At 40.7% G+C, this 27,338-nt stretch overlaps 1 protein-coding gene across 8 annotated transcripts in view; it reads left to right on the top strand.

Moving 5' to 3' along the window:
- Positions 1-26,268, top strand: part of tead3a (TEA domain family member 3 a) — a 78,020-nt gene extending 51,752 nt beyond the window's left edge. The window contains exons 3-14 of one of the 8 annotated variants that reach the window (XM_034172497.1): positions 1,607-1,671; positions 1,823-1,885; positions 1,987-2,049; positions 20,564-20,575; positions 21,002-21,112; positions 21,205-21,248; positions 21,350-21,411; positions 21,499-21,632; positions 21,739-21,909; positions 25,551-25,691; positions 25,782-25,934; positions 26,030-26,268. In XM_034172497.1, the coding sequence (XP_034028388.1) occupies positions 1,607-1,671; positions 1,823-1,885; positions 1,987-2,049; positions 20,564-20,575; positions 21,002-21,112; positions 21,205-21,248; positions 21,350-21,411; positions 21,499-21,632; positions 21,739-21,909; positions 25,551-25,691; positions 25,782-25,934; positions 26,030-26,143 (1,133 nt within the window). In that variant the 3' untranslated portion in view covers positions 26,144-26,268. The remainder of the gene's footprint in view (positions 1-1,606; positions 1,672-1,822; positions 1,886-1,986; positions 2,050-20,563; positions 20,576-21,001; positions 21,113-21,204; positions 21,249-21,349; positions 21,412-21,498; positions 21,633-21,738; positions 21,910-25,550; positions 25,692-25,781; positions 25,935-26,029) is intronic. The other 7 variants (XM_034172500.1, XM_034172498.1, XM_034172499.1 and 4 more) reach the window with 7 other exon arrangements.
- The last annotated feature ends 1,070 nt before the right edge of the window (positions 26,269-27,338 follow it).

The raw sequence follows: 27,338 nt of genomic DNA, 5'->3' as shown, positions 1-27,338 counted from the left end.
GACTCTTTGTCAGCCTGGCTACAGTGCTGAAAAGAAACCTGGGGTTGTTCTTATTTTCTTCAGTGATGAGTAGTAAGATGTCCTAGCTTTATGGAGGGCTTTTTTATAGAGCAACAGACTCTTTTTCCAGGCTAAGTGAAGATCTTCTAAATTAGTGAGACACCATTTCCTCTCCAACTTACGGGTTATCTGCTTTAAGCTGCCAGTTTGTGAGTTATACCACGGAGTCAGGCACTTCTGATTTAAAGCTCTCTTTTTCAGAGGAGCTACAGCATCCAAAGTTGTCTTCAAAGAGGATGTAAAACTATTGACAAGATACTCTATCTCACTTACAGAGTTTAGGTAGCTACTCTGCACTGTGTTGGTATATGGCATTAGAGAACATAAAGAAGGAATCATATCCTTAAACCTAGTTACAGCGCTTTCTGAAAGACTTCTAGTGTAATGAAACTTATTCCCCACTGCTGGGTAGTCCATCAGAGTAAATGTAAATGTTATTAAGAAATGATCAGACAGAAGGGAGTTTTCAGGGAATACTGTTAAGTCTTCAATTTCCATACCATAAGTCAGAACAAGATCTAAGGTATGATTAAAGTGGTGGGTGGACTCATTTACATTTTGAGCAAAGCCAATAGAGTCTAATAATAGATTAAATGCAGTGTTGAGGCTGTCATTCTCAGCATCTGTGTGGATGTTAAAATTGCCCACTATAATTATCTTATCTGAGCTAAGCACTAAGTCAGACAAAAAGTCTGAAAATTCACAGAGAAACTCACAGTAACGACCAGGAGGACGATAGATAACAACAAATAAAACTGGTTTTTGGGACTTCCAATTTGGATGGACAAGACTTAAAGTCAAGCTTTCAAATGAATTAAAGCTCTGTCTGGGTTTTTGATTAATTAATAAGCTGGAATGGAAGATTGCTGCTAATCCTCCGCCTCGGCCCGTGCTACGAGCATTCTGGCAGTTAGTGTGACTCGGGGGTGTTGACTCATTTAAACTAACATATTCATCCTGCTGTAACCAGGTTTCTGTAAGGCAGAATAAATCAATATGTTGATCAATTATTATATCATTTACTAACAGGGACTTAGAAGAGAGAGACCTAATGTTTAATAGACCACATTTAACTGTTTTAGTCTGTGGTGCAGTTGAAGGTGCTATATTATTTTTTCTTTTTGAATTTTTATGTTTAAATAGATTTTTGCTGGTTATTGGTGGTCTGGGAGCAGGCACCGTCTCTACGGGGATGGGGTAATGAGGTGATGGCAGGGGGAGAGAAGCTGCAGAGAGGTGTGTAAGACTACAACTCTGCTTCCTGGTCCCAACCCTGGATAGTCACGGTTTGGAGGATTTAAGAAAATTGGCCAGATTTCTAGAAATGAGAGCTGCTCCATCCAAAGTGGGATGGATGCCGTCTCTCCTAACAAGACCAGGTTTTCCCCAGAAGCTTTGCCAGTTATCTATGAAGCCCACCAATCCAAAATTCCTGTTGGATTAAATTGCCCATCTGTCCAACCCTGTATCATACACAACCATATTATTGCGTTGTGGGTTAATGTGTAAATGTGGCCTTTCTGATGTCTTCTCTATTCAATTTCAGGTCGAAATGAGTTGATAGCCCGCTATATCAAGCTACGCACTGGGAAGACACGCACACGCAAACAGGTATGGATGGACTTTATTACCCTGATGGCAGGGTGTATTCAGAACAGAACAGAATTCATGTTTGATGTGAATAAGATGTTAATGTGATAATCATTGGAAGAAATACTGTCACTGTTATTCATGTGGGTAACATAAGCACCATGTACTTTAGGTGTCTAGTCACATTCAGGTTCTGGCACGTAAGAGGGTACGAGAATACCAGGCAAGCATCAAGGTGGGTGTGCGTTGAATTATTTATTCTCTTTCCTCCTAAAGTCACATACCCTCTTTTCCTTTCCTCTTCTTTCTGTCCTCTATCCTTCACTCTTTCTTCAGGTCTCTAGTCACCTACAAGTTTTGGCCAAACGAAAGTCTCGTGAGATTCAGTCTAAACTCAAGGTACACATGCCCACTGGCTTTGTTATGCTCACAGCTTCACCCACGCCTGATCGAAATTCTGATTAACACAACACCATTAATAGCTGTGCTACGGGTTGTCACACATGTAATCATCATACACAGAGTGGGGGAAGATTTTACTTTACACGCAGAAACAAAATTATTTCACCAAATCCAAAAACTACCAGGGCCAAAACTATTGGCCCTTGTGATGCTAGTAGTCAATTTTGTGTCCAGCCTGCAGTCATTTTTCACCAGTAGTTTTCACCAAGTCTCAGACATGTCTCCTGAGGAATCCCAGCCCATTATACTTTGGCAAATCCCTGAAGCTCCTCCAGATTTGATGGTCTTCTGGCATGGACATTGGTCTTGAGTTCATTCCACAGATTGTCAATGGTATTCAAGCCAGGCTTTGTGCAGGCCAGTCAATGACATTCACTTTGGTCTTCTGGAAGTAGGTCTTCACCAGGAGCGACATATATTTTGGGTCGTTGTTGTGTTGGAAGACAAAGTAACGTCCCAGGCCCAGTTTTGCAACTGACTGCTTGAGGTTTTTTTCAGAATCTTCACATACTTTATCCTTCTTTCATCATGATTCCTTCCACTTTGAGGAGGTTCATAGTTCCAAACACACTGAAGCATCCCACAGCATAATACTCCCACCACTTTGTTTTGCTGTGGGGATAGTGTTGTTTGGGTTATGCACCTCTTCCTTCTGTCTCCAAACAATGCAATGTCTCTATGTCCAAAGAGCTGTAGTTTCTTCTCATCTGACCAAAAGACATGCTTCCAGTATGCATAATCTTTTTCCAGGTTGTTCTTAGCATACTTCAGTCTGGCTTGAAGGTGTCTCTTCTGCAGAAGTGGCGTTTTTCTTGGTCTGCACACTCATGGTCCATTCCTGTCCAGGGCTCGAGCAGGGCTGTGAAAACTCCACAGATCCGCGGGATTCTGCGGATTTCATCATGGGGAGGAGGGGTGGGGTGTTAGTGATGTACTCTTTAATCATGAGCATCATTGAGTTTTTAAAATGCTTATCGCAAAGTGTTCTCTTTTTTTTACGACATCGTGTAAGTTTTATAAGTCCGCGGACACTGATCTGTGTGTTACAGGTACAAATCAGTTTCCTCGGATCCGCAGAGTTTCGCGGAGGAAAAATGCCACTCAAGGCGTCGCTTTTACGACAGTTGTCATAAAGCAGGACTGGTTGGTTGCTGCGGCGACGCTGTGTGGCTAAAACTTAGCATGTGGACATTCCAGACTTTTAGAGCTTTCAAGTTTTTAAAAGATTTGTGCAGCATGTCTGTGTCACAGAGCAACGTCGCACAGAGAGAAGATGGTGAGAAAGATGGTTTGAAAAAGTCTTATAAGGACAAGAATCCGTGGAATCGTCGCTGGCTTCATCAACACACCTGAAAGATAAAAGAAACGGGAAAAGTGAACTGTGCTGTCAGGAAAACACGGTAAGAATTTTTCTGTTTCTGGAAAATAAACATTCTGCTGTTCAAACAGGATTGTAGACAAGATTATGTGACTTCTTTTTTTTTTTTTTTACTAATCTAGACTTTCTTTCATTGTAAAAAAGACATTGTGGCTTTGAATAGATTTAGGCTGCATGAATTTACACAAGAATATAAGTGACTTTTTACTATAAGGTATGTTATTGATATTTTACCATGATTTTCCAAATATTCTCCAAGCTTTAGCTGTGGTTTTTTAAATGCTGTAAGTCTTTTCAGCTTTCATAAATTTCATGTAGTTTAATTGTTCTGAGTTGATGCATCATTTGGTTTACAATTAAAAGGAAAATCATTCCAGGTCCTACTTCCACGTCATATTCTGTTATTTCAACATCATCATTGACAGGTCAAATAAAAGGTTGAATGTTGGATCATTTAAATATCCAATAATTGTGAGATTTATTCTTCCAGGAGATGCTGAAAAAGTATCATTAGATAAAAATTGAATTTTGGGGCCCCACAGGGCGCTAGACCCCGGCTCCTGGGGAGCTGTACCCCTGCAAATTTTCCTCGGATTTCACCATTTTCATTTCACAGCACTGTCTAGTGATTTGTGTTATTTAAGATTACAATTTCTGGCTTGTCTAAGTCACTCACTAGTACCTTGGCAGCTGTCCTGGGGTCTTTAGGCACATCTCTCACGAGTTTTCTTTCCAGAGTCTTTGAAATCTTTTGCTTCCTACCTTTGCCAGGGTTGTTCTGTACTGTGTGGCTCTTTGAATTTCTTGATACTTCGAACTCCAGTTCCTAACAGTTGGAAGAGCTGTGATAATCACTTCTTTTTCTCAAGTCTAAACTGATTTCTGTACATTCTGTCATTGGATGATGACGCTCAGTTTTTGTGGTTTGTGTTATGGTTCAACGAAAAGTTTAGTTCTTAAGAGGGCTAATAATTGTAACCCTGGTAGTTTTTGTTTTTTTGTGAAATAATACATAAATAAATAATAATCTAAGCATCCAAAATAAAACTAGGGTGTTTAGAAATGCTGTTGAAAATTCCTTGCTCTGTTAAGAAAGCACTATGGAAAATTTTGAATTAAACATTAAATTTCATAGGGTGACTAATAAATTTATCCTAATTTGTTTTAACTTCAGCATTTTTAACAGCTAAAAATGACTATCTGTTCATGGTGACTGAATAGTTCTAGATTTACACTGCGCTGTGTATTTCTGTACTCCTCCATACTTGTAGATGGTGCCATCTAGATGAACAAGGACTTGCTCATCCCCTGCTGCAACATAATGTGAACCACAGTATAAAACAACTCCACCGCATTTATCATGTCTGCACACAGACAGTAATTTAATATCGCTGATTGGCATGATTGAATGAAGCAGATACTGTGACATTACGCAGCAGACATTTAAGATGTTTAAGTTGAAGGACTTTGCAATGTCTAAAGTCTCTTTAAACTCACTTTATTAAAATCTCAAATACATTTGTCATCATACATTGCATACAACATAGTGCAGTACCTGGAGAGCAACTCCAGATCAAGAGAAACTGCCTTGGCCAGTGGTAGTTGAAGGAACAGTTTATATACGAGTAATGTTCATATTTTGATGGTGGGGAACCGGAGTGTCCGGAGGAAATCCACACAGACATGGGAAGAACTTATTAACTCCATACAGAATTTAGGTGGGCATTTATAGAACGCAACTCTGGGCATTCTTGCTGTGAAGTGTGTGTGTGTGTGTGTGTGTGTGTGTGTGGTGTGTGTGTGTGTGTGTGTGTGTGTGTGTGTGTGTGTGTGTGTGTGTGTGTGTGTATACACACACACACACACACACAGTACATCCAAAAAGTGCTTCACTTTCTCCACATTTTATGTTACAGCCTTATTCCAAAATGGATTAAACATTTTTTTTTCCTCAATATTCTACACACAGTACTCCATAGTGACGATGTGATATTTTTTTTCTTTTTTTTTTTTTTTTTAAAGATTCTTGGAAACTCATTTAAAAAAAAAAAACAAAGAAATCACATGTACATATTCACAGCCTTTGCCATATATTTATATAAAATCTCAAGTTGTCACTGCTGAAGTTGATATTTAAATTGAATTGGCTTATTGTGGTAAAATTGTGCCATATTTAACAACTTGGAAATGATGAGAGTTCAGCTCAATAATTCACTAGTGAATTAGCTTTTATCTGTTCTGGAGGAATGGAAACCTAATACAATGTGAAATCAGGACCATATGCTGATATTTAAAATATCACCTTAACTGTTTTCGGCAGAATCACCTCAGAATATAACATGTTAACATTCAACACAGTGTTACAAGCTTTTTATCTTTCCACAATCCTATGAGTCATTGTAATATGCTTTGGTAACTGCTTTGCTATTCTGGCACATTTGCAGTTTTGTAGCATTGTACCATTTTAAAAAGCCATAAAGTTTGAGTGTGTTTGTGTATCACAGTTGGAAATGGAATGATGTCCCCCACATTGCATGACATGATTTTGGGCTGATTGCATGAAATTCGCTATGAAACTATCCACAGTTGCTTGGTTAACTTGATTATGCACATCTTTTATTTGTGTGTGTGTGTGCGTGTGTTCCTTTTCCATTCTGAAAGCGTCTTTGTTATCCTGATTTCTTTTCTTCAGTCTTACAAAGGATTTCTTCTGTGCTCATCTGTTTGTACTTTTCATGTGCTTTTGATTTCCATACTTTAATCATGTTCATTGTAACAATAATTTTTCATCAGATGCATTGAACTTGCTGCTCTCTTGGAGAATTTTGAAAATTGCAATTAAATTATGAGTATGATTATGTTCTTCCTTCTGCAGAAAGAGACCACTGGACTAATTGGAAGTAACTTGTCAGTGTTGTATTAATGACTGAGAGGCCCAAACATAGATAACTTTATTAAAAAAAACACAAACATTGTTTACAGTTTATAGATATTGGCTATATGCTAACTGTCCTTGTGACCAGTTTGCTCTTACAATGGCATCAGAGCAGCTTTAGACTTTAAGTATGGTTGGCAATCCAGGCTTGCTTTTTAGCTGGATAGCGTTTAGAGCTGTTTTTCAAATCCGGGTCATCCTACACATGCTTCCGAACTCGATCCTGCTCAAGCCGTGTGTGTATTTTCTCTCATCTGGACACACACGCTTGTTCGCATGTCGGCATTAGAAAAATCATCACTGTGGTTGTTACAGCACAATTCCTGTTGTCTGCAGCAGCACACTACAGCAGCACACTACAGCAGGTGATGTGAGGCCCAGTCATTTTTCTGCGATCGTGACGTGGACAGTAATTTACTTAATTGAAAGAGACCAGAATTTGAATGTTTTGCACAGAGTTCTATTAAAGCAGGAAGCTCTGATTCTGATGGCCGCTTAAAAAGTTAACTTTTTATGAGGTTATAAATGAATGGCTTTCTGAAATATCACACAAATTATTCACGTATATCTGTTTAAAACTAGGAGAGACTCTGCGCTCGTTGTCTGATTTTTTTTTTATTATTATTTTTATTTATTTTTTCTTTATAACACAGCAAGCTGGTACCTCTGGCTGTTACTGTAGCAGCCCCGCACCATGAACTTTATTGACAGACCTTGTGTATAAATATATATATATATACACTCAACAAAAATATAAACGCAACACTTTTGGTTTTGCTCCCATTTTGTATGAGATGAACTCAAAGATCTAAAACTTTTTCCACATACACAATCACCATTTCCCTCAAATATTGTTCACAAACCAGTCTAAATCTGTGATAGTGAGCACTTCTCCTTTGCTGAGATAATCCATCCCACCTCACAGGTGTGCCATACCAAGATGCTGATTAGACACCATGATTAGTGCACAGGTGTGCCTTAGACCTTCCACAATAAAAGGCCACTCTAAAAGGTGCAGTTTTGTTTTATTGGGGGGGATACCAGTCAGTATCTGGTGTGACCACCATTTGCCTCATGCAGTGCAACACATCTCCTTCGCATAGAGTTGATCAGGTTGTCAATTGTGGCCTGTGGAATGTTGGTCCACTCCTCTTCAGTGGCTGTGCGAAGTTGCTGGATATTGGCAGGAACTGGTACACGCTGTCGTATACGCCGGTCCAGAGCATCTCAAACATGCTCAATGGGTGACATGTCCAGTGAGTATGCCGGCCATGCAAAAACTGGGACATTTTCAGCTTCCAAGAATTGTGTACAGATCCTTGCAACATGGGGCCGTGCATTATCCTGCTGCAACATGACGTGATGTTCTTGGATGTATGGCACAAAAATGGGCCTCAGGATCTCGTCACGGTATCTCTGTGCATTCAAAATGCCATCAATAAAATGCACCTGTGTTCTTCGTCCATAACAGATGCCTGCCCATACCATAACCCCACCGCCACCATGGGTCACTCGATCCACAACATTGACATCAGAAAACCGCTCACCCACACGACGCCACACACGCTGTCTGCCATCTGCCCTGGACAGTGTGAACCGGGATTCATCCATGAAGAGAACACCTCTCCAACGTGCCAAACGCCAGCAAATGTGAGCATTTGCCCACTCAAGTCGGTTACGACCACGAACTGGAGTCAGGTCGAGACCCCGATGAGGATGACGAGCATGCAGATGAGCTTCCCTGAGACGGTTTCTGACAGTTTGTGCAGAAATTCTTTGGTTATGCAAACCGATTGTTTCAGCAGCTGTCCGAATGGCTGGTCTCAGACGATCTTGGAGGTGAACATGCTGGATGTGGAGGTCCTGGGCTGGTGTGGTTACACATGGTCTGCGGTTGTGAGGCTGGTTGGATGTACTGCTAAATTCTCTGAAACGCCTTTGGAGACGGCTTATGGTAGAGAAATGAACATTCAATACATGAGCAACAGCTCTGGTTGACATTCCTGCTGTCAGCATGCCAATTGCACGCTCCCTCAAATCTTGTGACATCTGTGGCATTGTGCTGTGTGATAAAACTGCACCTTTCAGAGTGGCCTTTTATTGTGGGCAGTCTAAGGCACACCTGTGCACTAATCATGGTGTCTAATCAGCATCTTGATATGGCACACCTGTGAGGTGGGATGGATTATCTCAGCAAAGGAGAAGTGCTCACTATCACTGATTTAGACTGGTTTGTGAACAATATTTGAGGGAAATGGTGATATTGTGTATGTGGAAAAAGCTTTAGATCTTTGAGTTCATCTCATACAAAATGGGAGCAAAACCAAAAGTGTTGCGTTTATATTTTTTGTTGAGTGTGTGTATATGTGTGTGTGTGTATGGGTCATTGACAAATAAAGCTTCAAAAAAGGTATTTTTATAAAGTATTTTCAGTATAGATGTAAAACATATTTTTGAGTCCAGAAAAGTGTTTTAACAAATCTCATTTATTGAATAACATTTTTAACAGTTTTAACTCATTTTGAAACAGTATTTTGAACTGCATGACAAAAAATGTCAGGTGGTGCATCCAAATATTTATAAAAATCTTTATACATTCCTAATCTTTATTTTAAGATTCAATCTTTTACAACTATTCCTTAGCGTGTCTACACAAGGTAACAAGTTATTATTTTATCATTGTGTTCTTTTTTTCAATAATTTACAATTTTTGCATTCTGTATGTCAGGTTTTGAGCCAAGTTAACATTCAATTTTGCCTTTAAAGACAGAAAAATAAAAACACATACGCACATCCAGATATTTAGTATAATAACTACATGCATCACTTTTAAAAACCATTTAGTCACTTTAACATATTTTTTTGTTTAAATTGGTTGCACCACCTGACAAATATTGGTTGTACTACCTGACATTTGTTATAATATGAAATTGCTGAACAAAAAATCATTTATAATAGTAACATATGTTCTAGTCATAGGTCTCTGTTTAAGTGTTCTTAAGTAGAGATATTTTATCCACAGTTAATTGCATTCTCACCTTGTTGGGAGAGTTAGGTTCAAGTTCTTCTGAGGGTTCAATTGACTTGGGTGTAAAATTCAATATTTCCTCAATGGCTCTTTTTCTGTCCCGGTGCTTTTTTTTGATCTTCCCTCCACTGTTGCCTAACTTTTTCTGTTCTTGCTTAGAGAGTTGGCCGATGGGGGCTTCACAATTTTCCCTTCTCTCTTTCTCTTCTGATAGCTATAAAACACAAGAATTAATAAACTGACACATTTCCATTTAAGAATGTGGAAGTTGTAATATAATAAATGTAAAATGGACTATGTATAGATGCATTACCTCTATTTTCTTTTTGTAAGATATGCGTCCCTTGCATCTGGATCATTATTATGTGCTCTGTGTCGTGCCGACTTTTCTTTACTTGATAGCGGCATCTAAAATGTACAAATTAGAATTTGAAATGTTTTAAAGTGTATAATATCTTTAAATTTAAAAGTACAAAATATTTTATGGTTTCATGGATAATCTTAGAGCTTTGACTAACATTATATAGTAACATTCCTTACAGCTGTGCCACCTAACTATTGCAGCTAATCTCAAATAAACAGACTTCTGTTTGGATGCTAGCATTAGCTTCTACTCATAACATGAAGTTCAAACGGACCACTTTTTTAAAAAATTAAGACTTTTATGATAAAATATAATTTCATGAGTTTTACATTGGTTGTACCACCTGACATGAAAAGTGTACCAGCATACGTATGAGTTGAAAGTAGCTATTTATATTACTATTTGACAGAGCTCTACAAACCTTTTAGCTTAGCCCAAACAGTCACTTAGGGTCCTGTGGCTGATGGAATATCCTCTTTACAGCCATTGTCTCTTCACTTCAAAATAAAAGTCATAAGTTTATGGTTGCGCCACTCTGATATTTAGGAAATGTAAATTGTTGGGCAAAAGTTTTAAAGGTTTTTTTTTTTTTTTTTTTTTTTTACAGCTTTAAAAACAAATGATATTAGAAATAAAAACATAATCAAAAAGATTTTAAACACAAAACAATGCCAGTGTTTTATTTTGACTTTATCAATTGTCAAAATAACATTTTTATTAGTTTTCTTAGTCTGCTCTCTTGTTCGGACAGTTACAACACCTGACATCTTGGAGGTTTGAGAGCCCAAAAGAACTTAATGAAAAATGTATTAAAATAAATTGGTTTTATAGATTAAAGTGATGTCATAAATAGATTTATTTATTCATTTTTTTAAATAATGGACTTGGACACAAAATATGCATGTCATGTCATTGACCTGTATGTGTGTGTATATACACACAGCTTGCATATATCATATGAACCAATCATATAAATATATGGTTGGTACCATATATTTTTCTTTTAAATGCAAAGACAACAAACAAGAACACAAACAGAACATAACAAACACTTAAATTTGAATGGCCATTCCCAAGTGCACACAACAGAAATAATTAAATTCTTGATGGATCTGTAACTGTAATTCAGAAATGGTGGATAACAACAACAACAACAAAATCCATATAAAGAGATAAATTCCCAACAGAATACATTTTCCCACCCACTCCAAGTTCATCAAACCCACTCTGGGGTTGTAGTGAGCAGGGAAAAAATATCCAGAGGAGTTCAGTGCAAAAGTCTGTAGGGCAAATGATGTGAGGTGGAGCAGTGGGCTCGATGCTCATAGAGTGTGTGGAACGAATTTGTGGGCTGCAAGGAGCCCCCTACCAGACTGGCAGGAGTGGCTCCGTCTTCACACTTTGATAAGTGCAGTCTTTAGGCTCGTGGCCTGCTCCTTCTTTGGCTCGCCATCAAAAATCGTGGCCTGCTTAAAACGAGAGTTACGAATGTAACTACGGTTCTATGAATTCCGGATGACCGCCAGAGGGCGGTGCTTTAGCACCTGGATAACTACATGTGCGCAGCACAGAGGTCGAGAATATATACCAACAAAGTCACGCCATTGGATGTGACCTGGGTGACGTCACTGGTTGTCTTTATATACCAGACGCACCCAGCGCTCACTACTTTTCGGAATGAACTCGCAAGACTGAGTGACAAGCAACTCTGGCGGTCATCCGGAATTCATAGAACCGTAGTTACATTCGTAACTCTTGTTCTATTTAATTCCTCCTGACCGCCAGAGGGTGGTGCTTTAGCACCTGGATGACTTAATACCAACAAGGTCACGAAGAGTCACACTCACCTCGCATCAGCAGTGGGGAGTGGAGGCAGACAACACCGCCGAAGTCACCGCAGGAGGAGCAGCCACATTCAGTCTGTAATAGCGGGCAAAGGTACAGGACGAAGCCCACGTAGCAGCAGCACAAATATCACTCAAAGGGACACCTCTCAGTGCAGCCCAGGAGGTGGACACCCCTCTGGTGGAATGGCACGTAACCTTAGGAGGCTGAAGACCTCTGGACCTGTATACTTGTAAAATGGCATCCACGACCCAATGAGAGAGTCGCTGCTTTGAGACAGCACAGCCTCTTTTGTGATCACTGCAACACACAAACAGGGCATCCATTTTCCGGATCCCGGCAGTCGCACTAATGTTGAAGCAGTACAGTAGTGTATGTACTAATGTACTGCTTCAACATTCGGACAGGACACAAGGAACCTGAAACAGATAATCATGGATCAGAATGCGGGACATACACAGCCAAGGAAACTGGCTGGTTAACATGAAAAGTTGAAATTCTCTTGGGTAAAAAGGACGGATTAGGCCACAGCGTAACCCCAGATCCGTCAGAATTCCATTGCAAACAGTCCCCAGCGACTGATAGGGCATGGAGCTCTCCCACCCGCTTAGCCAAAGACAGTGCAAGTAGAAAGGCAGTCTTCACTAACACCCATTTAAGTTCAGCACTTTCAACTGGTTCGAAAGGGGGATAAGCTTAAACCCTCCAGGACTAGAGGAAGGTCCCATGAAGGTATGCGTGCAAGCCTTGGAGGCCACAAACGTAGAGCACCTTTCAAAAAACGACACACTAAGAGGTGTGAACCCACTGACCGGCCATCAACGTAGACGTGCCGGGCAGAGATTGCAGCAACATAAACCTTCAAGGTAGTGACAAAGTCCTTTCTCCAGCAGTTCTTGTAAATATTTGAGAATAGGCACAGGTCAATGCTCCGGGTCTAACTTTTGGTTCTCACACCACCGCGCAAACAGCTTCCATCTGTTGTCATACAAAGCCCTGGTAGAAGCAGCACGTGAATTCAGGATAGTCTGAACAACAGCCTGGTCACAAGAACTTAACAAGGAGTCTGGCCCCTCAACGGCCACACATACAGTTGAAGGCGTTCTGGGTGAGGGTGCCAAATCTTCCCCTGTAGCTGTGACAACAAATCCTTCCTCTCCGGGAGAGCCAAAGGTTCCCTCTGGAGGAGTTTGTAAATCATGGGAAACCAAATCCTCCCCGGCCAGAATGGAGCAACCAGCAGCACCCTGTGGCTGCTCTGATCTATCCTGTGCAGTGTCAACATCAGCAGCGGGAGAGGAGGGAAGGCATAAAGGAGGCAATCCGGCCACGAGTAAGCCAATGCATCCTGCCCCAGCAGGCTGTCTGGTTCTGAGAGGGAGTACCACCGTGGGCAATGTGTCGAGGTGCTTGAAGCGAAAAGGTCCACTTCCACTACACCATACTTCTGCCAGATCATTTGGATCACAATCGGGTTCAGTCTCCACTCTCCCGGTGGTGGTTTCTGTCTGGAGAGTAAATCCGCGGCGCTGTTCTGTACGCCGGGCAGATGAACTGCTCTGACACTTTGAAGGCGAGGCAACGCCCATAAGAGAAGCCTCCGAAAAGCCGAAAAACTCACAGCCCAAGTGCTAAGTCACTTAGAGGAACGACGACAACACTAGCTGCTAGCGGAGCTGTTAAACTTAGCAAATGGCGGCAGTGCAGACGAAGTACTTCAAGGAGTGGAAAACACTCACGGCAAGCCCAACACAGTACACTGTACTGGTTCTGATACACACGTAGTTAACGGGGTTAGTGACACAACTGAACAAATAGCCAGCTTTCATTGAAACAACACAGCTAATGTGCACAGAGGAAAATACCCAGCAGGGCAGCGGCAAAGGCGCGCACCCGGCGTTTAGGAAGGTGTATTCACGACAGGCGTCGGTCAAAGAATACAAAAAACGGTGAAGCCGTGTCTCGCAGCCTCTGGAGGATGTGTGCAGTGCACGTAGCTCCAACCGAAGGTGGGTTGCGAGGCTACAAGCGAGAGCAGCAATCGCAGCTAAATGCGTTCTCAACCTTTAAGAATGCGAGAATGTAGAAAAGAAGCGAGCGCTGGGTGACTTTGGTATATATTCTTGTCCTCTGTGCTGCGCACATGTAGTTATCCAGGTGCTAAAGCACCGCCCTCTGGCGGTCAGGAGGAATGAAATAGAACAGGACCCATGTCTTAGTCAAACGTTCTCCAAATTAATCAAAATCAAATACTAGTATTTCTAATGTTTAAGTCTATCTGGTGTACACACAATCAGCAAAATAGCATTATAAATATACTCAAATACAATGCAAATATGACTCAGAATTAATCAATCAATCAATCAATTTTATTTATATAGCACCAAATCACAACAAACAGTTGCCCCAAGGAGCAGAGATCAATCACTAATGATTAAATGCAGAGTGGTGCATACAGAGCAAAAAGAGAAAGAAACACTCAGTGCATCATGGGAACCCCCCCAGCACTCTAAGTCTATAGCAGCATAACTAAGGGATGGTTCAGGGTCACCTGATCATCCCTAACTATAAGCTTTAGCAAAAAGGAAAGTTTTAAGCCTAATCTTAAAAGTAGAGAGGGTGTCTGTCTCCCTGATCTGAATTGGGAGCTGGTTCCACAGGAGAGGAGCCTGAAAGCTGAAGGCTCTGCCTCCCATTCTACTCTTACAAACCCTAGGAACTACAAGTAAGCCTGCAGTCTGAGAGCGAAGCGCTCTATTGGGGTGATATGGTACTATGAGGTCCCTAAGATAAGATGGGATCTGATTATTCAAAACCTTATAAGTAAGAAGAAGAATTTTAAATTCTGTTCTAGAATTAACAGGAAGCCAATGAAGAGAGGCCAATATGGGTGAGATATGCTCTCTCCTTCTAGTCCCCGTCAGTACTCTAGCTGCAGCATTTTGAATTAACTGAAGGCTTTTCAGGGAACTTTAGGACAACCTGATAATAATTTATTACAATAGTCCAGCCTAGAGGAAATAAATGCATGAATTAGTTTTTCAGCATCACTCTGAGACAAGACCTTTCTAATTTTAGAGATATTGCGTAAATGCAAAAAAGCAGTCCTACATATTTGTTTAATATGCGCTTTGAATGACATATCCTGATCAAAAATGACTCCAAGATTTCTCACAGTATTACTAGAGGTCAGCGTAATGCCATCCAGAGTAAGGATCTGGTTAGACACCATGTTTCTAAGATTTGTGGGGCCAAGTACAATAACTTCAGTTTTATCTGAGTTTAAAAGCAGGAAATTAGAGGTCATCCATGTCTTTATGTCTGTAAGACAATCCTGCAGTTTAGCTAATTGGTGTGTGTCCTCTGGCTTCATGGATAGATAAAGCTGGGTATCATCTGCGTAATAATGAAAATTTAAGCAATGCCGTCTAATAATACTGCCTAAGGGAAGCATGTATAAAGTGAATAAAATTGGTCCTAGCACAGAACCTTGTGGAACTCCATAATTAACCTTAGTCTGTGAAGAAGATTCCCCATTTACATGAACAAATTGTAATCTATTAGATAAATACGATTCAAACCACCGCAGCGCAGTGCCTTTAATACCTATGGCATGCTCTAATCTCTGTAATAAAATTTTATGGTCAACAGTATCAAAAGCAGCACTGAGGTCTAACAGAACAAGCACAGAGATGAGTCCACTGTCTGAGGCCATAAGAAGATCATTTGTAACCTTTACTAATGCTGTTTCTGTACTATGATGAATTCTAAAACCTGACTGAAACTCTTCAAATAGACCATTCCTCTGCAGATGATCAGTTAGCTGTTTTACAACTACCCTTTCAAGAATTTTTGAGAGAAAAGGAAGGTTGGAGATTGGCCTATAATTAGCTAAGATAGCTGGGTCAAGTGATGGCTTTTTAAGTAATGGTTTAATTACTGCCACCTTAAAGGCCTGTGGTACATAGCCAACTAATAAAGATAGATTGATCATATTTAAGATCGAAGCATTAAATAATGGTAGGGCTTCCTTGAGCAGCCTGGTAGGAATGGGGTCTAATAGACATGTTGATGGTTTGGATGAAGTAACTAATGAAAATAACTCAGACAGAACAATCTGAGAGAAAGAGTCTAACCAAATACCGGCATCACTGAAAGCAGCCAAAGATAACAATACGTCTTTGGGATGGTTATGAGTAATTTTTTCTCTAATAGTTAAAATTTTATTAGCAAAGAAAGTCATGAAGTCATTACTAGTTAAAGTTAATGGAATACTTAGCTCAATAGAGCTCTGACTCTTTGTCAGCCTGGCTACAGTGCTGAAAAGAAACCTGGGGTTGTTCTTATTTTCTTCAATTAGTGATGAGTAGTAAGATGTCCTAGCTTTATGGAGGGCTTTTTTTTATAGAGCAACAGACTCTTTTTCCAGGCTAAGTGAAGAGCTTCTAAATTAGTGAGACGCCATTTCCTCTCCAACTTACGGGTTATCTGCTTTAAGCTGCGAGTTTGTGAGTTATACCACGGAGTCAGGCACTTCTGATTTAAAGCTCTCTTTTTCAGAGGAGCTACAGCATCCAAAGTTGTCTTCAATGAGGATGTGAAACTATTGACAAGATACTCTGTCTCACTTACAGAGTTTAGGTAGCTACTCTGCACTGTGTTGGTATATGGCATTAGAGAACATAAAGAACGAATCATATCCTTAAACCTAGTTACAGCGCTTTCTGAAAGACTTCTAGTGTAATGAAACTTATTCCCCACTGCTGGGTAGTCCATCAGAGTAAATGTAAATGTTAAGAAATGATCAGACAGAAGGGAGTTTTCAGGGAATACTGTTAAGTCTTCAATTTCCATACCATAAGTCAGAACAAGATCTAAGGTATGATTAAAGTGGTGGGTGGACTCATTTACATTTTGAGCAAAGCCAATAGAGTCTAATAATAGATTAAATGCATTGTTGAGGCTGTCATTCTCAGCATCTGTGTGGATGTTAAAATCGCCCACTATAATTATCTTATCTGAGCTAAGCACTAAGTCAGACAAAAGGTCTGAAAATTCACAGAGAAACTCACAGTAACGACCAGGAGGACAATAGATAACAAATAAAACTGGTTTTTGGGACTTCCAATTTGGATGGAGAAGACTAAGAGTCAAGCTTTCAAATGAATTAAAGCTCTGTCTGGGTTTTTGATTAATTAATAAGCTGGAATGGAAGATTGCTGCTAATCCTCCGTCTCGGCCCGTGCTACGAGCATTCTGGCAGTTAGTGTGACTCGGGGGTGTTGACTCATTTAAACTAACATATTCATCCTGCTGTAACCAGGTTTCTGTAAGGCAGAATAAATCAATATGTTGATCAATTATTATATCATTTACTAGCAGGGACTTAGAAGAGAGAGACCTAATGTTTAATAGACCACATTTAACTGTTTTAGTCTGTGGTGCAGTTGAAGGTGCTATATTATTTTTTCTTCTTGAATTTTTATGCTTAAATAGATTTTTGCTGGTTATTGGTGGTCTGGGAGCAGGCACCGTCTCTACGGGGATGGGGTAATGAGGGGATGGCAGGGGGAGAGAAGCTGCAGAGAGGTGTGTAAGACTACAACCCTGGATAGTCACGGTTTGGAGGATTTAAGAAAATTGGCCAGATTTCTAGAAATGAGAGCTGCTCCATCCAAAGTGGGATGGATGCCGTCTCTCCTAACAAGACCAGGTTTTCCCCAGAAGCTTTGGCAATTATCTATGAAACCCACCTCATTTTTTTATGCACCTCATTTATCAAATGCTTTCAAAGATTAGATAATTAAAATAACCAAGACTAACCTGCAGCCTTGCCCCCTCCGGTATCCCCACAGTGTTTCCCCATTCACTCTACCCGCGAGTAAATAAGCACTCTCAATTGGCCACAGCTGCGTACGTGGCCCTGTGACATCACTGGAACAGTGATCCCTGATTGGTCAGAGAGACGTATCTCCAAACCCCATGAGACTGACTACTACTACTACTACTATTATTATTACTATTATTATTGTAAATAACACGAGATTACCAAACGGAATGGAGAATGTAGACAGAGAGAGGGAGAGAGATAGATAAAGGCAGAGGAGAAATAGACAGGATTTGGAACCTGGGTTACGTGTGTGTGTGTGTGTGTGCGTGCGTGCGCGCGTGCGTGCGTGCGTGTATGTGTGTGCGTGCGTGCGTGCGTGTGTGTGTGTGTGTGTGCTTGCGTGCGTGTGTGTGTGCTTGCGTGCGTGCGTGTGTGTGTGCGCGCGGTGCATCGGCCAAAATAAATAAACAACGGCTTTGCAGATATCAGCAACAGAACAGGCGTCTCACAAAATTATATGAACAACAGTGAGAGTCAGTCACCTCAGCTCGGAACACCTCTCTCCGCTGTAGGAAACTGGTTCTCATACATACACACACACACACACAGCAGCTTCACAGAGGAGTTTTCCTGGATCAAAAACTCCACGGCCATTATCGCGATTAGTCGGTGGAGTCCAAATCTCTACCGTTGGCCAAAATTATACCGTGTACCAGATAAGCCGGCTAAACCGTGCAGGCCTAGCGCACAGACGCGGTATATAATACCGATACACAGAATATAGACTCTAGATAAACAAGAGTCATCAGGAGATGACTTATTCCCCCCCAGTCTCCACTAAATATGAATGAAATCGATCAACTGGTTCTTGAGATATTGCACTAACAAGCGAAAACGGACAGACGGACATGCTGATTGCAATATGAATATAACGTATTCCATATTTCTGCATGTAGGGGGAACCCGCTTGTTGACGATGTCTCGTTTTTCCCAAACTTCTGACACTTGTAATGGATCTGGAGTTGTCAACTGATAACCATCACTGATGACTTATTGTCTTTCTTAATGGTCTTCTTTAGCTCATACTGCGGCAGCATTTTACAGTGTGAGTGCATAAAGCCCCTGTCACATTGGAGTATTCGTAGAGCTGCTCATTGCAGCGTTGTTTTCTTTGAAATACACGCGCACTCAGCCTTTTTCACTGTTCGTTCATACTTGCAGTTGCATGTGTTCACATTTTAATGTGTCCACACAGTCGCGTGTGCCATGCCACTATTAACCCAGTTCAGTGCTGTTTTCTGCTTCTGTGGAAGTGCACTCTGTTCTCTACTGCATGGTGCGGTGCGTCATTTAACATTATTATTATTATTATTATTATTTGTCTTGGTGGATCTTTTAAGGAGTCTGATAGCACGTGCTGCCTCTCTCGCTCTCATGAAATGGCAACAGTCAGCTTTGCGACACAGTGAACCGTCCTCATATATTGAGTCCAGTATGAGAAAGTGAAGCAACGATCTTGCAGTATTTGTGAAATGGCATACAATACCGTGTTGCAGCGTGGGCGGGCTCACAATAGCGGACAGTAGCACGGCGCTGCGTGTACTCGCGTGAAGGCTCCATGCTGTGCTGTACGCCGAAGAAAATTAAACATGTTTAATTTCTTCCGTCCTACTGGCGTAGCCCTCAACATACTGCTGCGTATTGAGAAAAAAACTCCATGTGAAGTGGGCTCATTACAGCGTAGACGATACGCTGTAATGAGCAGCTCTGCGAATATGCCGCTGTGACAGGGGCTTAAGGTGCACTTACACAAGCATGCCTTTGCTTCACGCAATAGCACGAACGTCGTCGTGACGATCCCACCTGCTCTGTTCACAGCTGGACGCTGTTCTTTGTTCTACCGGCTGCCACGTGCTCTGCACTGGACGCTGCGTATATAAAATACTTAATTCGTGACGGATTAATAATTTTTTTCTGCAAATTCGCTGTTGAAAACGGCTCTAATCACTTTCTGAATCACAGAGGAGGCTGCAGCTGGAGCCGTTCATGTGCGCACACACGCCTAACAAGCTGCAGAAAGCATTTTGAACTGTCTAAAAAGGTAATTATTTGTCTTGTTTACATTTTCATGGCTTGATAAGAGTTGTGTGTTCTTTCCTTCTTGTGTGCAGCTGTTAAAGTATGTTTATAACAGATTTAACTTCTTGTTATAATCCTTCAGACGAGCTGCGCTCTGATGCAATCCGCTGACGTCACCACTCGCTCTGTTCACTTCTTGTTTACTCCACTTGATGAGCTGCACGTAGTGTTGGAGATTAGATCGCGCCACATAGCATGACATTTGTGCGTGAAAGTGTTTTTTTTTTTTTTTTTTTTTTTTTTTTAGGGTTTCAAAATTCTCTGTGCGCAATAGCACGCACCGGTGCCCCTCTCGCGTCCTGTGTGCACCAGTTAAAGACAAGTTTACTCTCCAGCACCACACATCACGACACAGGTTGTGATGTGTCGTGAAGCAAAGGCATGCTCGTGTAAGTGCACCTTAACTTGCAGCCAAAGTTCCTTCTTCTGCTTCCCATCTATTTTGTGGCTCTTTTTTTGCGAAATTCTTTCAAAATGTCGACTTTCCAGTGCTCAAAATCTTCAAGATTTATGTTGCTGTCACCGCTTATCGTGTGTTTTGGGTAAATGTGACCTTTGACCCAGGCTAACATGCACTGTGCATACTGAAATGCTGAATTTGCTTATTATCCAGAAGGCCAACAGTGCTCTGTGAAGCAGCTTACAATTCCCTCTTTCAACCTGTCGTGGATAATCCCAAGTTGGTTGAAATTTATTTTTTTTTGTCATGATGGAAATTTTGTATTGGTTTATGAAAGTGTGGATAAAGTTTCTGTGTGGGTGGGTGGGTCTCTGTGTATGAGGTGCTTCGGGGTATACTGTTAATAGGTTTTATCTTGTAAACGTGGTTTTTATCTCAGACATGGTTTTTCTTATTGCCTCATGCTGATTATGTGTTGAGACCTGTTACCCATTTCTTGAATGTACTAAAGTTAATATCTTCTTTGCCATAGGCCATGAACTTGGTAAGTTTTGGTCATACAGCTATAGTTTTCTGCTTCAGGCTTTATGCTTAGTGGGTGGCATTACATTAATGCAAGTTCACAGTGCTGTCTTACCGCTAGCCTTCAAAATACTTTTTATGTATTTGTTGTGCTGTTTTTATTTGCTTAATTTAAATGCTGGTGATGGCTGCATTAATTCTCCTACTACCAGCCTACTATCTTGATGCACCTCTTGCTTTGCTGTCCTCTATATTTACTTTACACCATGTCTTGCTTCCCTCGTAGTTGTTGCATCATGTTGAAGAATATGCTGGCTGACTTGCTGTCTACACTGGTCTTGAAAGTTGGCTAGCTTTGGAATGCAACCAGAATTTTCAGCATTTTTCCTTGTGATGCATTATTCTGATGTGTATTTCCTATTACCATGTCTTTATTTTTCTTATTCAGGACCAGGCATCCAAAGACAAAGCACTGCAGACTGTAGCAAACCTCTCATCGGCTCAGATTGTCTCTGCTAGTGTAATGAAACTTCAGGCTCCCTTCCCTCCGCCAGTCAGAGTGAGACACATGCATTTGTAGTTTTTCTGGGGGGGGTTTTTTCTGCATTGAGTAATAATCTAGAGTATCTGACCACCCCTCCTCTTTTCTAGTTTTGGCCCAGCCCTTTGCCAGGACAACATGGACATTCTCAGGAGTAAGTATCACTGGCAGAATTGAATAATTTCTCTGAAAATCAAACACACACAAAGTTGTCCTTCAGATCGTGTAATTTTTTTTTTTTCCTGTTATCTTTAGCATTAAACCCTTTGCACAGGCACCGTACACTACATTACCAGCTCCTGTCCCTGCACCAATCAGTAAGTGTGACGGGACAACAAAACTCACTCGAACAGCTAGCATTATTACTGGTGCAAAAACTGTGTTCCATTTCGGCTGTTTGGTAGATTATGAGCCGCTGCCACCTGCTCGTCCAACAGCTATTGCAGCTCCTGTATGGCAAGACAGAACTATCGCCTCAGCGAAGCTACGGCTACTGGAGTACTCTGCATTTATGGAGACCCACCGAGATAGAGAAACGGTACAAACATCTGGCAGTGTTACTGTATGACAGTTCATTAATTTAAATTGTGAAATTACCACATCAGTCATCTTGTACTCATATTTTTCCCGTATGCTTTCTGCAGTTTAAACACCTTTTTGTGCACATTAGTCAGTCAAACCCATGCTACAGTGATCCCATGTTGGAGTCTATAGATGTGAAGCAGATCTATGACAAGTTTTCTGAAAAGAAAGGAGGCTTGAAGGAACTTTACGAAAAAGGACCACACAATGCATTTTTCCTTGTCAAGTTCTGGGTAAGTACATGGAACACTTTTTCAAATTATTCATGTCTTTATGCATAATGCAATTTGTGAAATGCGTTTAAAACATTGTCACAAAATGTTTGGTCTGGTGTGGAACATTAAGTTTTGGGTTTTGTCAAGACTTTTTTTTTTTTTTTAACACATTTGATGTTGCATACCTGCCAACTACTATGTATACTGCATATGTAATATGCATTTTACACTTCGGCGTGGTTGCAGCCCAAAATATGCATTGCCAGTCAAATAAAAAAAAAAAAAAAAAAAATTCTGGGAAGACGCAGAGCTATTTCCTGCTGCAGACAGTGTAAAGTTAATACTGATCATATACAGTATACTCATAAGTATGCTTTGTAACAATAACGCTTGCTGAGTCATGGCTAATCTTGGTGTTTACAGTATATGAGGAAAATTAATAGCCATGACCCATCAAGGTGATGTCACGAAGCCCAGCACACACCCAAAAACCACCAAGATATTCAGTATATTTTAATGAATGATATAAATAATAAAATTTACAAAAAACCATCCCCAAAAACAGAACAAAGGGAAAATAAAAAAGACAAAGACAACAAACAAAAACACACATGCAGGACCAATCAGTAAAAAAAATAAATAAATAAAAAAATTAGGCAAACAGACTGGTAAAAATTTTATCCCAATTTCACTCCATTACATTACAGGGACAGATCCACTGATGCAAGATGCTTCACATACATTGCCACGAAAAGGTATTCAGAGCTTCACTTTTTCACATTTTTTGTTGCACCCTTAATCCAAAATAGAGTAATTTTTTTTTTCCCACTCAAAATTCTACTCACAGCACCCCATAATGACATGAAAAAAGTTTTTGGAAATGTATTAAAAATAAATAACTAAGAAATCACGTGTACATAAGTATTCACACTCTTCCTGACTAGTCTCCCAGTTCCTGCCACTGAAAAACATCTCCACAGCATGATGCTGCCACCACCATGCTTCACTGTAGGGATGGTGTTTGGTTTCCTCAAAACATGAAGACATTTACGCCAAAGAGTTCAAACCTTGTCTCATCAGACCAGTGAATTTTGTTTCTTCTAAATGGTAAATGGACTGCATTTGTATAGCGCTTTTCCATCTGCATCAGAAATGCAAATGCTTTACAACTAATGACTCACATTCACCGCGAAGTGAGGGTCCTGCCATACAAGACCCTCACTACACACCGCGAGCAAGGGCCCTTAGTGATTTTCCAGTAAGGCTGGGATTTGAACTAAGGATCTTCTTGTCTCAAGCTCAACGCCTTAGCTACTAGACCATCGCCTCCTGCATCACCTCATGGTCTGAGAGTCCTTTCGGAGCCTTTTGTCAAACTCCAGGTGGGCTTCCATGTACCTTTTACTGAGGAGTGGCTACCATCTGGCCACTCTACCAGACAGACTTGCTTGGTGGATTGCTGCAGAGATGTTTGTCCTTCTAGAAGGTTCTCCTCTCTCCATAGAGGAATGCTGGAGCTCTGACAGTGACCATTGGGTTCTTGGTCACCTGTCTGACTTAGGCCCGTGTCCCTCGATCACTCAGTTTAGACGGATGGCCAGCTCTAGGAAGCTACCTGGTGGGTCCCAACTTCTTCCATTTACGGCTGATGAATCCCACTGTGCTCATTGGCACCTTCAAAACAGCAGAAATGTTTCTGTAGCCCTCCCCAGATTAGTGTCTCAAGACAATCCTGTCTCGTAGGTCTACAGACAATTTCATTGACTTCATGCTTGGTTTGTGCTCTGACATGCACTGTCAACTGTGGGACCTTAGATGTAGACAGTTGTGTGTCTTTCCAAATCATTTCCAGTCAACTGAATTTACCCCAGGTGGACTCCAATTAAGCTGTAGAAACATCTCAGGGATGATCATTGGAAACAGGATGCACCTGAGCTCAATTTTGAGCTTCATGGCAAAGGCTGTGAATACTTAAGTACATGTGATTTCTTAGTTTTTTTATTTTTAATTGCAAAAATCTAAAAAAAAAAAAACTTATTTCACATTGTCATTATGGGGTATTTTATTGTGGGTAGAAGTCTGAGGGGAAAAATGATTTTCATCCTTTATGGGATAAGGCTGTAACATAACAAAATGTGGAAAAAGTGAAGTGTTATGAATAGTTTGACTCAAGTTTGCAGGTTTAACCGCTTCTTCACTCTGTGGATGAACACAGTTATAAAGTCATTGTGAATTGACTAGGATATAAACGTGCCTGGAGCTGTTGGAAAGTGTTGTATCACCACATAAATATAGCTGCAGCTGGAATTGTGGTAAAAAGGAAGTTACTGATGCCAGGCTGTGTTCCAAACAATCTTTAGTGACCTGCTTCCATTTCTGCCAACAGCCCAGTCTGCAGAGCATTTTAACAAGTAAAATAGTGCACTAATTTCCTATAATTCCAAACTGATTCTCTCTTGACTTGTTTCCTGCATATAATATGTACAGCAGGAAGTTAATGAGTAATAAAGTTTAACATTTAGTGTGGTAAATGTGCACACATTTAGCTCTGCATTGTTTTGGTCTATTGAGCAGTGATGAGCAGGGATTATGGGCCATGTGTTCATTGTGCCTCATACATGAATTAGCCTGTTGGCATCTGTTTGCCAGTCTGTTTGTGTTACAAATAAATAACACGATAATTAAATTAATTTTGTTTCTTGTTGTATGGACAGTAGCATCATGTTTCAGACATAAATGCAACTTATAGACTGATGTATTTTTTTCATCTTCATGATGCATTTTTGGACAGATGCGACTAATAACACTGATGTGACATATTGTCCAGAAAATAAACTAGTTTGTGGAGGTGGTGGCATGAAGGATATAGAAGCAGGCTTGTGATCAGCTGTGTTCAATTACATAAGAGACAAATCACAAAGGTGCATGCTCCTTAATCCCTTAGTTTCTGATTGTGTGTGTGTGTGTGTGTGAGAACCAGTTTCCTGCGGCGGAGAGGGGTGTTCCGAGCTGAGGTGACTGTGTGTTGCATCATTTGGGATCAGCATCAAAAATAACTAAGCTCAGCCTGTGATACCTGTGATTGTGCCAGTTTAATGGTGAACCTTGAGAAAAGGATTGGTATCAGACATGGTTTTGAACAGGTTTTGATCATGTGCTGTGGGACTTCATTCTTTTATTTCAGCTTTGTAACATTGTTCTTGGGTTACCGGCCGATAGGCTACTAACCTTATGTTGTGGTGCAGCATCCGTTGTATTCGTCAGCGTCCATTTATTGCAAAATTTGAAGAACTAACTTCTTTCTAATTTGGTAAGGGCATAATATGGGTCATTGACATTGTTCCCGTCTAAAAATCGTGTTCGTAGATTCATTCATTTGGAAATGGTGGCCATTTTTATGCAGAGAATAGCCATATTGAGTACTTAAGGGCAATTTGTCAGCATGTCCAAAAATCCTAGTGGAAGTATGCACACTCATTTGTGCCCTTCTTCAAAGCTTTTATGTTATGGGCTGCAGTGCCCCAATTATGTGCAACTAAACATGCTGTGAGAAGTGGTGCACATATCACTGTTAATCTGAATGTACTCTCCATGTTTTTTTTTTTGTTGTTTGTTTTGTTTTTTTGGGGGGGGGGGATTTTTCCACGTGTCTACTGCAGGCAGACCTGAGCAGTGACATTGAGGAGGGTTCTGGTGTGTTCTACGGAGTGAGCAGCCAGTACAGCGGAACAGAAAACATCACCATCAGTGTCTCAACAAAAGTCTGCTCCTTTGGAAAACAGGTGGTGGAGAAGGTTGAGGTGAGGAAGTCAGCTCAGTATGAAAAAATGGCACAGTTGCACCCTGATGTGTTTAAATTGTGGTGTCTGTCTGTGTTTTCCTCTATCCAGACCGAATATGCTAATATGGAAGGAGGGAAGTATGTTTTCCGCATCCACCGTTCGCCCATGTGTGAATACATGATCAACTTCATCCACAAACTCAAACACCTGCCAGAGAAATATATGATGAATAGTGTTCTCGAGAACTTCACCATCTTACAGGTGGATGTCTGTGCACCTCTGTGAACATCGGTATGTTTGCTGGTTTCCTGACCCTACGTAATTTTTTTTTTTTTTTTTTCTGCTTGTCCTCACAGGTTGTCTCAAACAGAGAAACTCAGGAGACTCTGCTGTGCGTGGCCTTCGTCTTTGAAGTGTCCACCAGTGAGCATGGAGCACAGTACCATGTCTATCGGCTCGTCAAAGATTAGCACATAATGTGCACACACAGACTGTTGATACACACAGTAGAATCACTACGCTCACTCCACCACACAGATTCCCACTTCTGTACATACCTTTGTAACAGACCAACGGTTGTCCCGCAGTCACACCTGTCAAACATGTAAACATCCATCACTTCATCCACTGGTTTAAATATTCAGGTGAAATTATTTTTATGAGGGATAATTAATGAAAAGCAGTTACATTTAAAAACATACATCAGTGATTCCCAAAGTGTGGGTCTCAAGGGTATTACAGGTGGGCTGCGGCTCCCTGGTGAGCTGTGACAGTACTGTAGCTGGGCCATGAGGTCATGAAAAAAAATTTTTTTTAAAGGTTTTTTATATGTGTAATTTGTAATAAAGTTTTTAAATAATCGAAGAAAAACATTTAAAAAAATCCACTGTAAGTGCATCTGTATGTGGTGAAAGTGTTGAACTTGTGGAGACTTAACTCTGCAGTGACATTCGTGTCTGAGTCCTCTGCCTTTGGCGTCACAAAGCACCTGGGAACACCTTATGGAGTCCTGAGTTTGCTGGCGAGAGGTGTTTGGCAATGTCGATATGTTTGCAGGGGACCAAAGGTATCTTTAGGTTCCAAATGCATTCTGTCTTACTGTATGGTTGCAAGACTCGGACTCTAACTAGTGACCTAAGGCAACAACTACATGTGTTTGGTACTAGTTCTCTTCGGGGGATTATTGGGTACTGCACAGTGGTGGGCACAGATGACCAAAAAATTAACTTCGATAACAGATAATCAGATAACTGAAAAGTTATCTTTGATAAAGATAAAATGATAAACCACCCAAAAATGTATCGGAAGTTACAGATAACCGATAACAGATAAATTCCAATATTGTATCTGGTACATTTGCAACTACTAATAAACTGAATTTGAGTTTTAATGCCACAATAGCTTCTACTAGAATTAAAAGTAACAACAGAACCAAACAATGAGGCTACACTTTTGTCTTTGAACATCCTGCCCCTGCTGGAAGCTCTTTTTTACTATACAGCTTCCAGCACAGAGGCACCCTGAGAGCAGCCACAAAGCCAGCTCTCTATCAACCACAACGCTGCGGTCAGGCGGAGGTCTTGGAAAATAGTCATGCTGACTTATGGTTTTGCTTTATAAATAACATTAATACCGATAGAATAACTCCATTAATGTCAATTCTGT

The sequence above is a fragment of the Thalassophryne amazonica genome, chromosome 6, assembly GCF_902500255.1.
Source record: "Thalassophryne amazonica chromosome 6, fThaAma1.1, whole genome shotgun sequence".
NCBI lineage: Eukaryota > Metazoa > Chordata > Actinopteri > Batrachoidiformes > Batrachoididae > Thalassophryne > Thalassophryne amazonica.
This window is presented reverse-complemented; position numbering and strand designations above follow the sequence as displayed.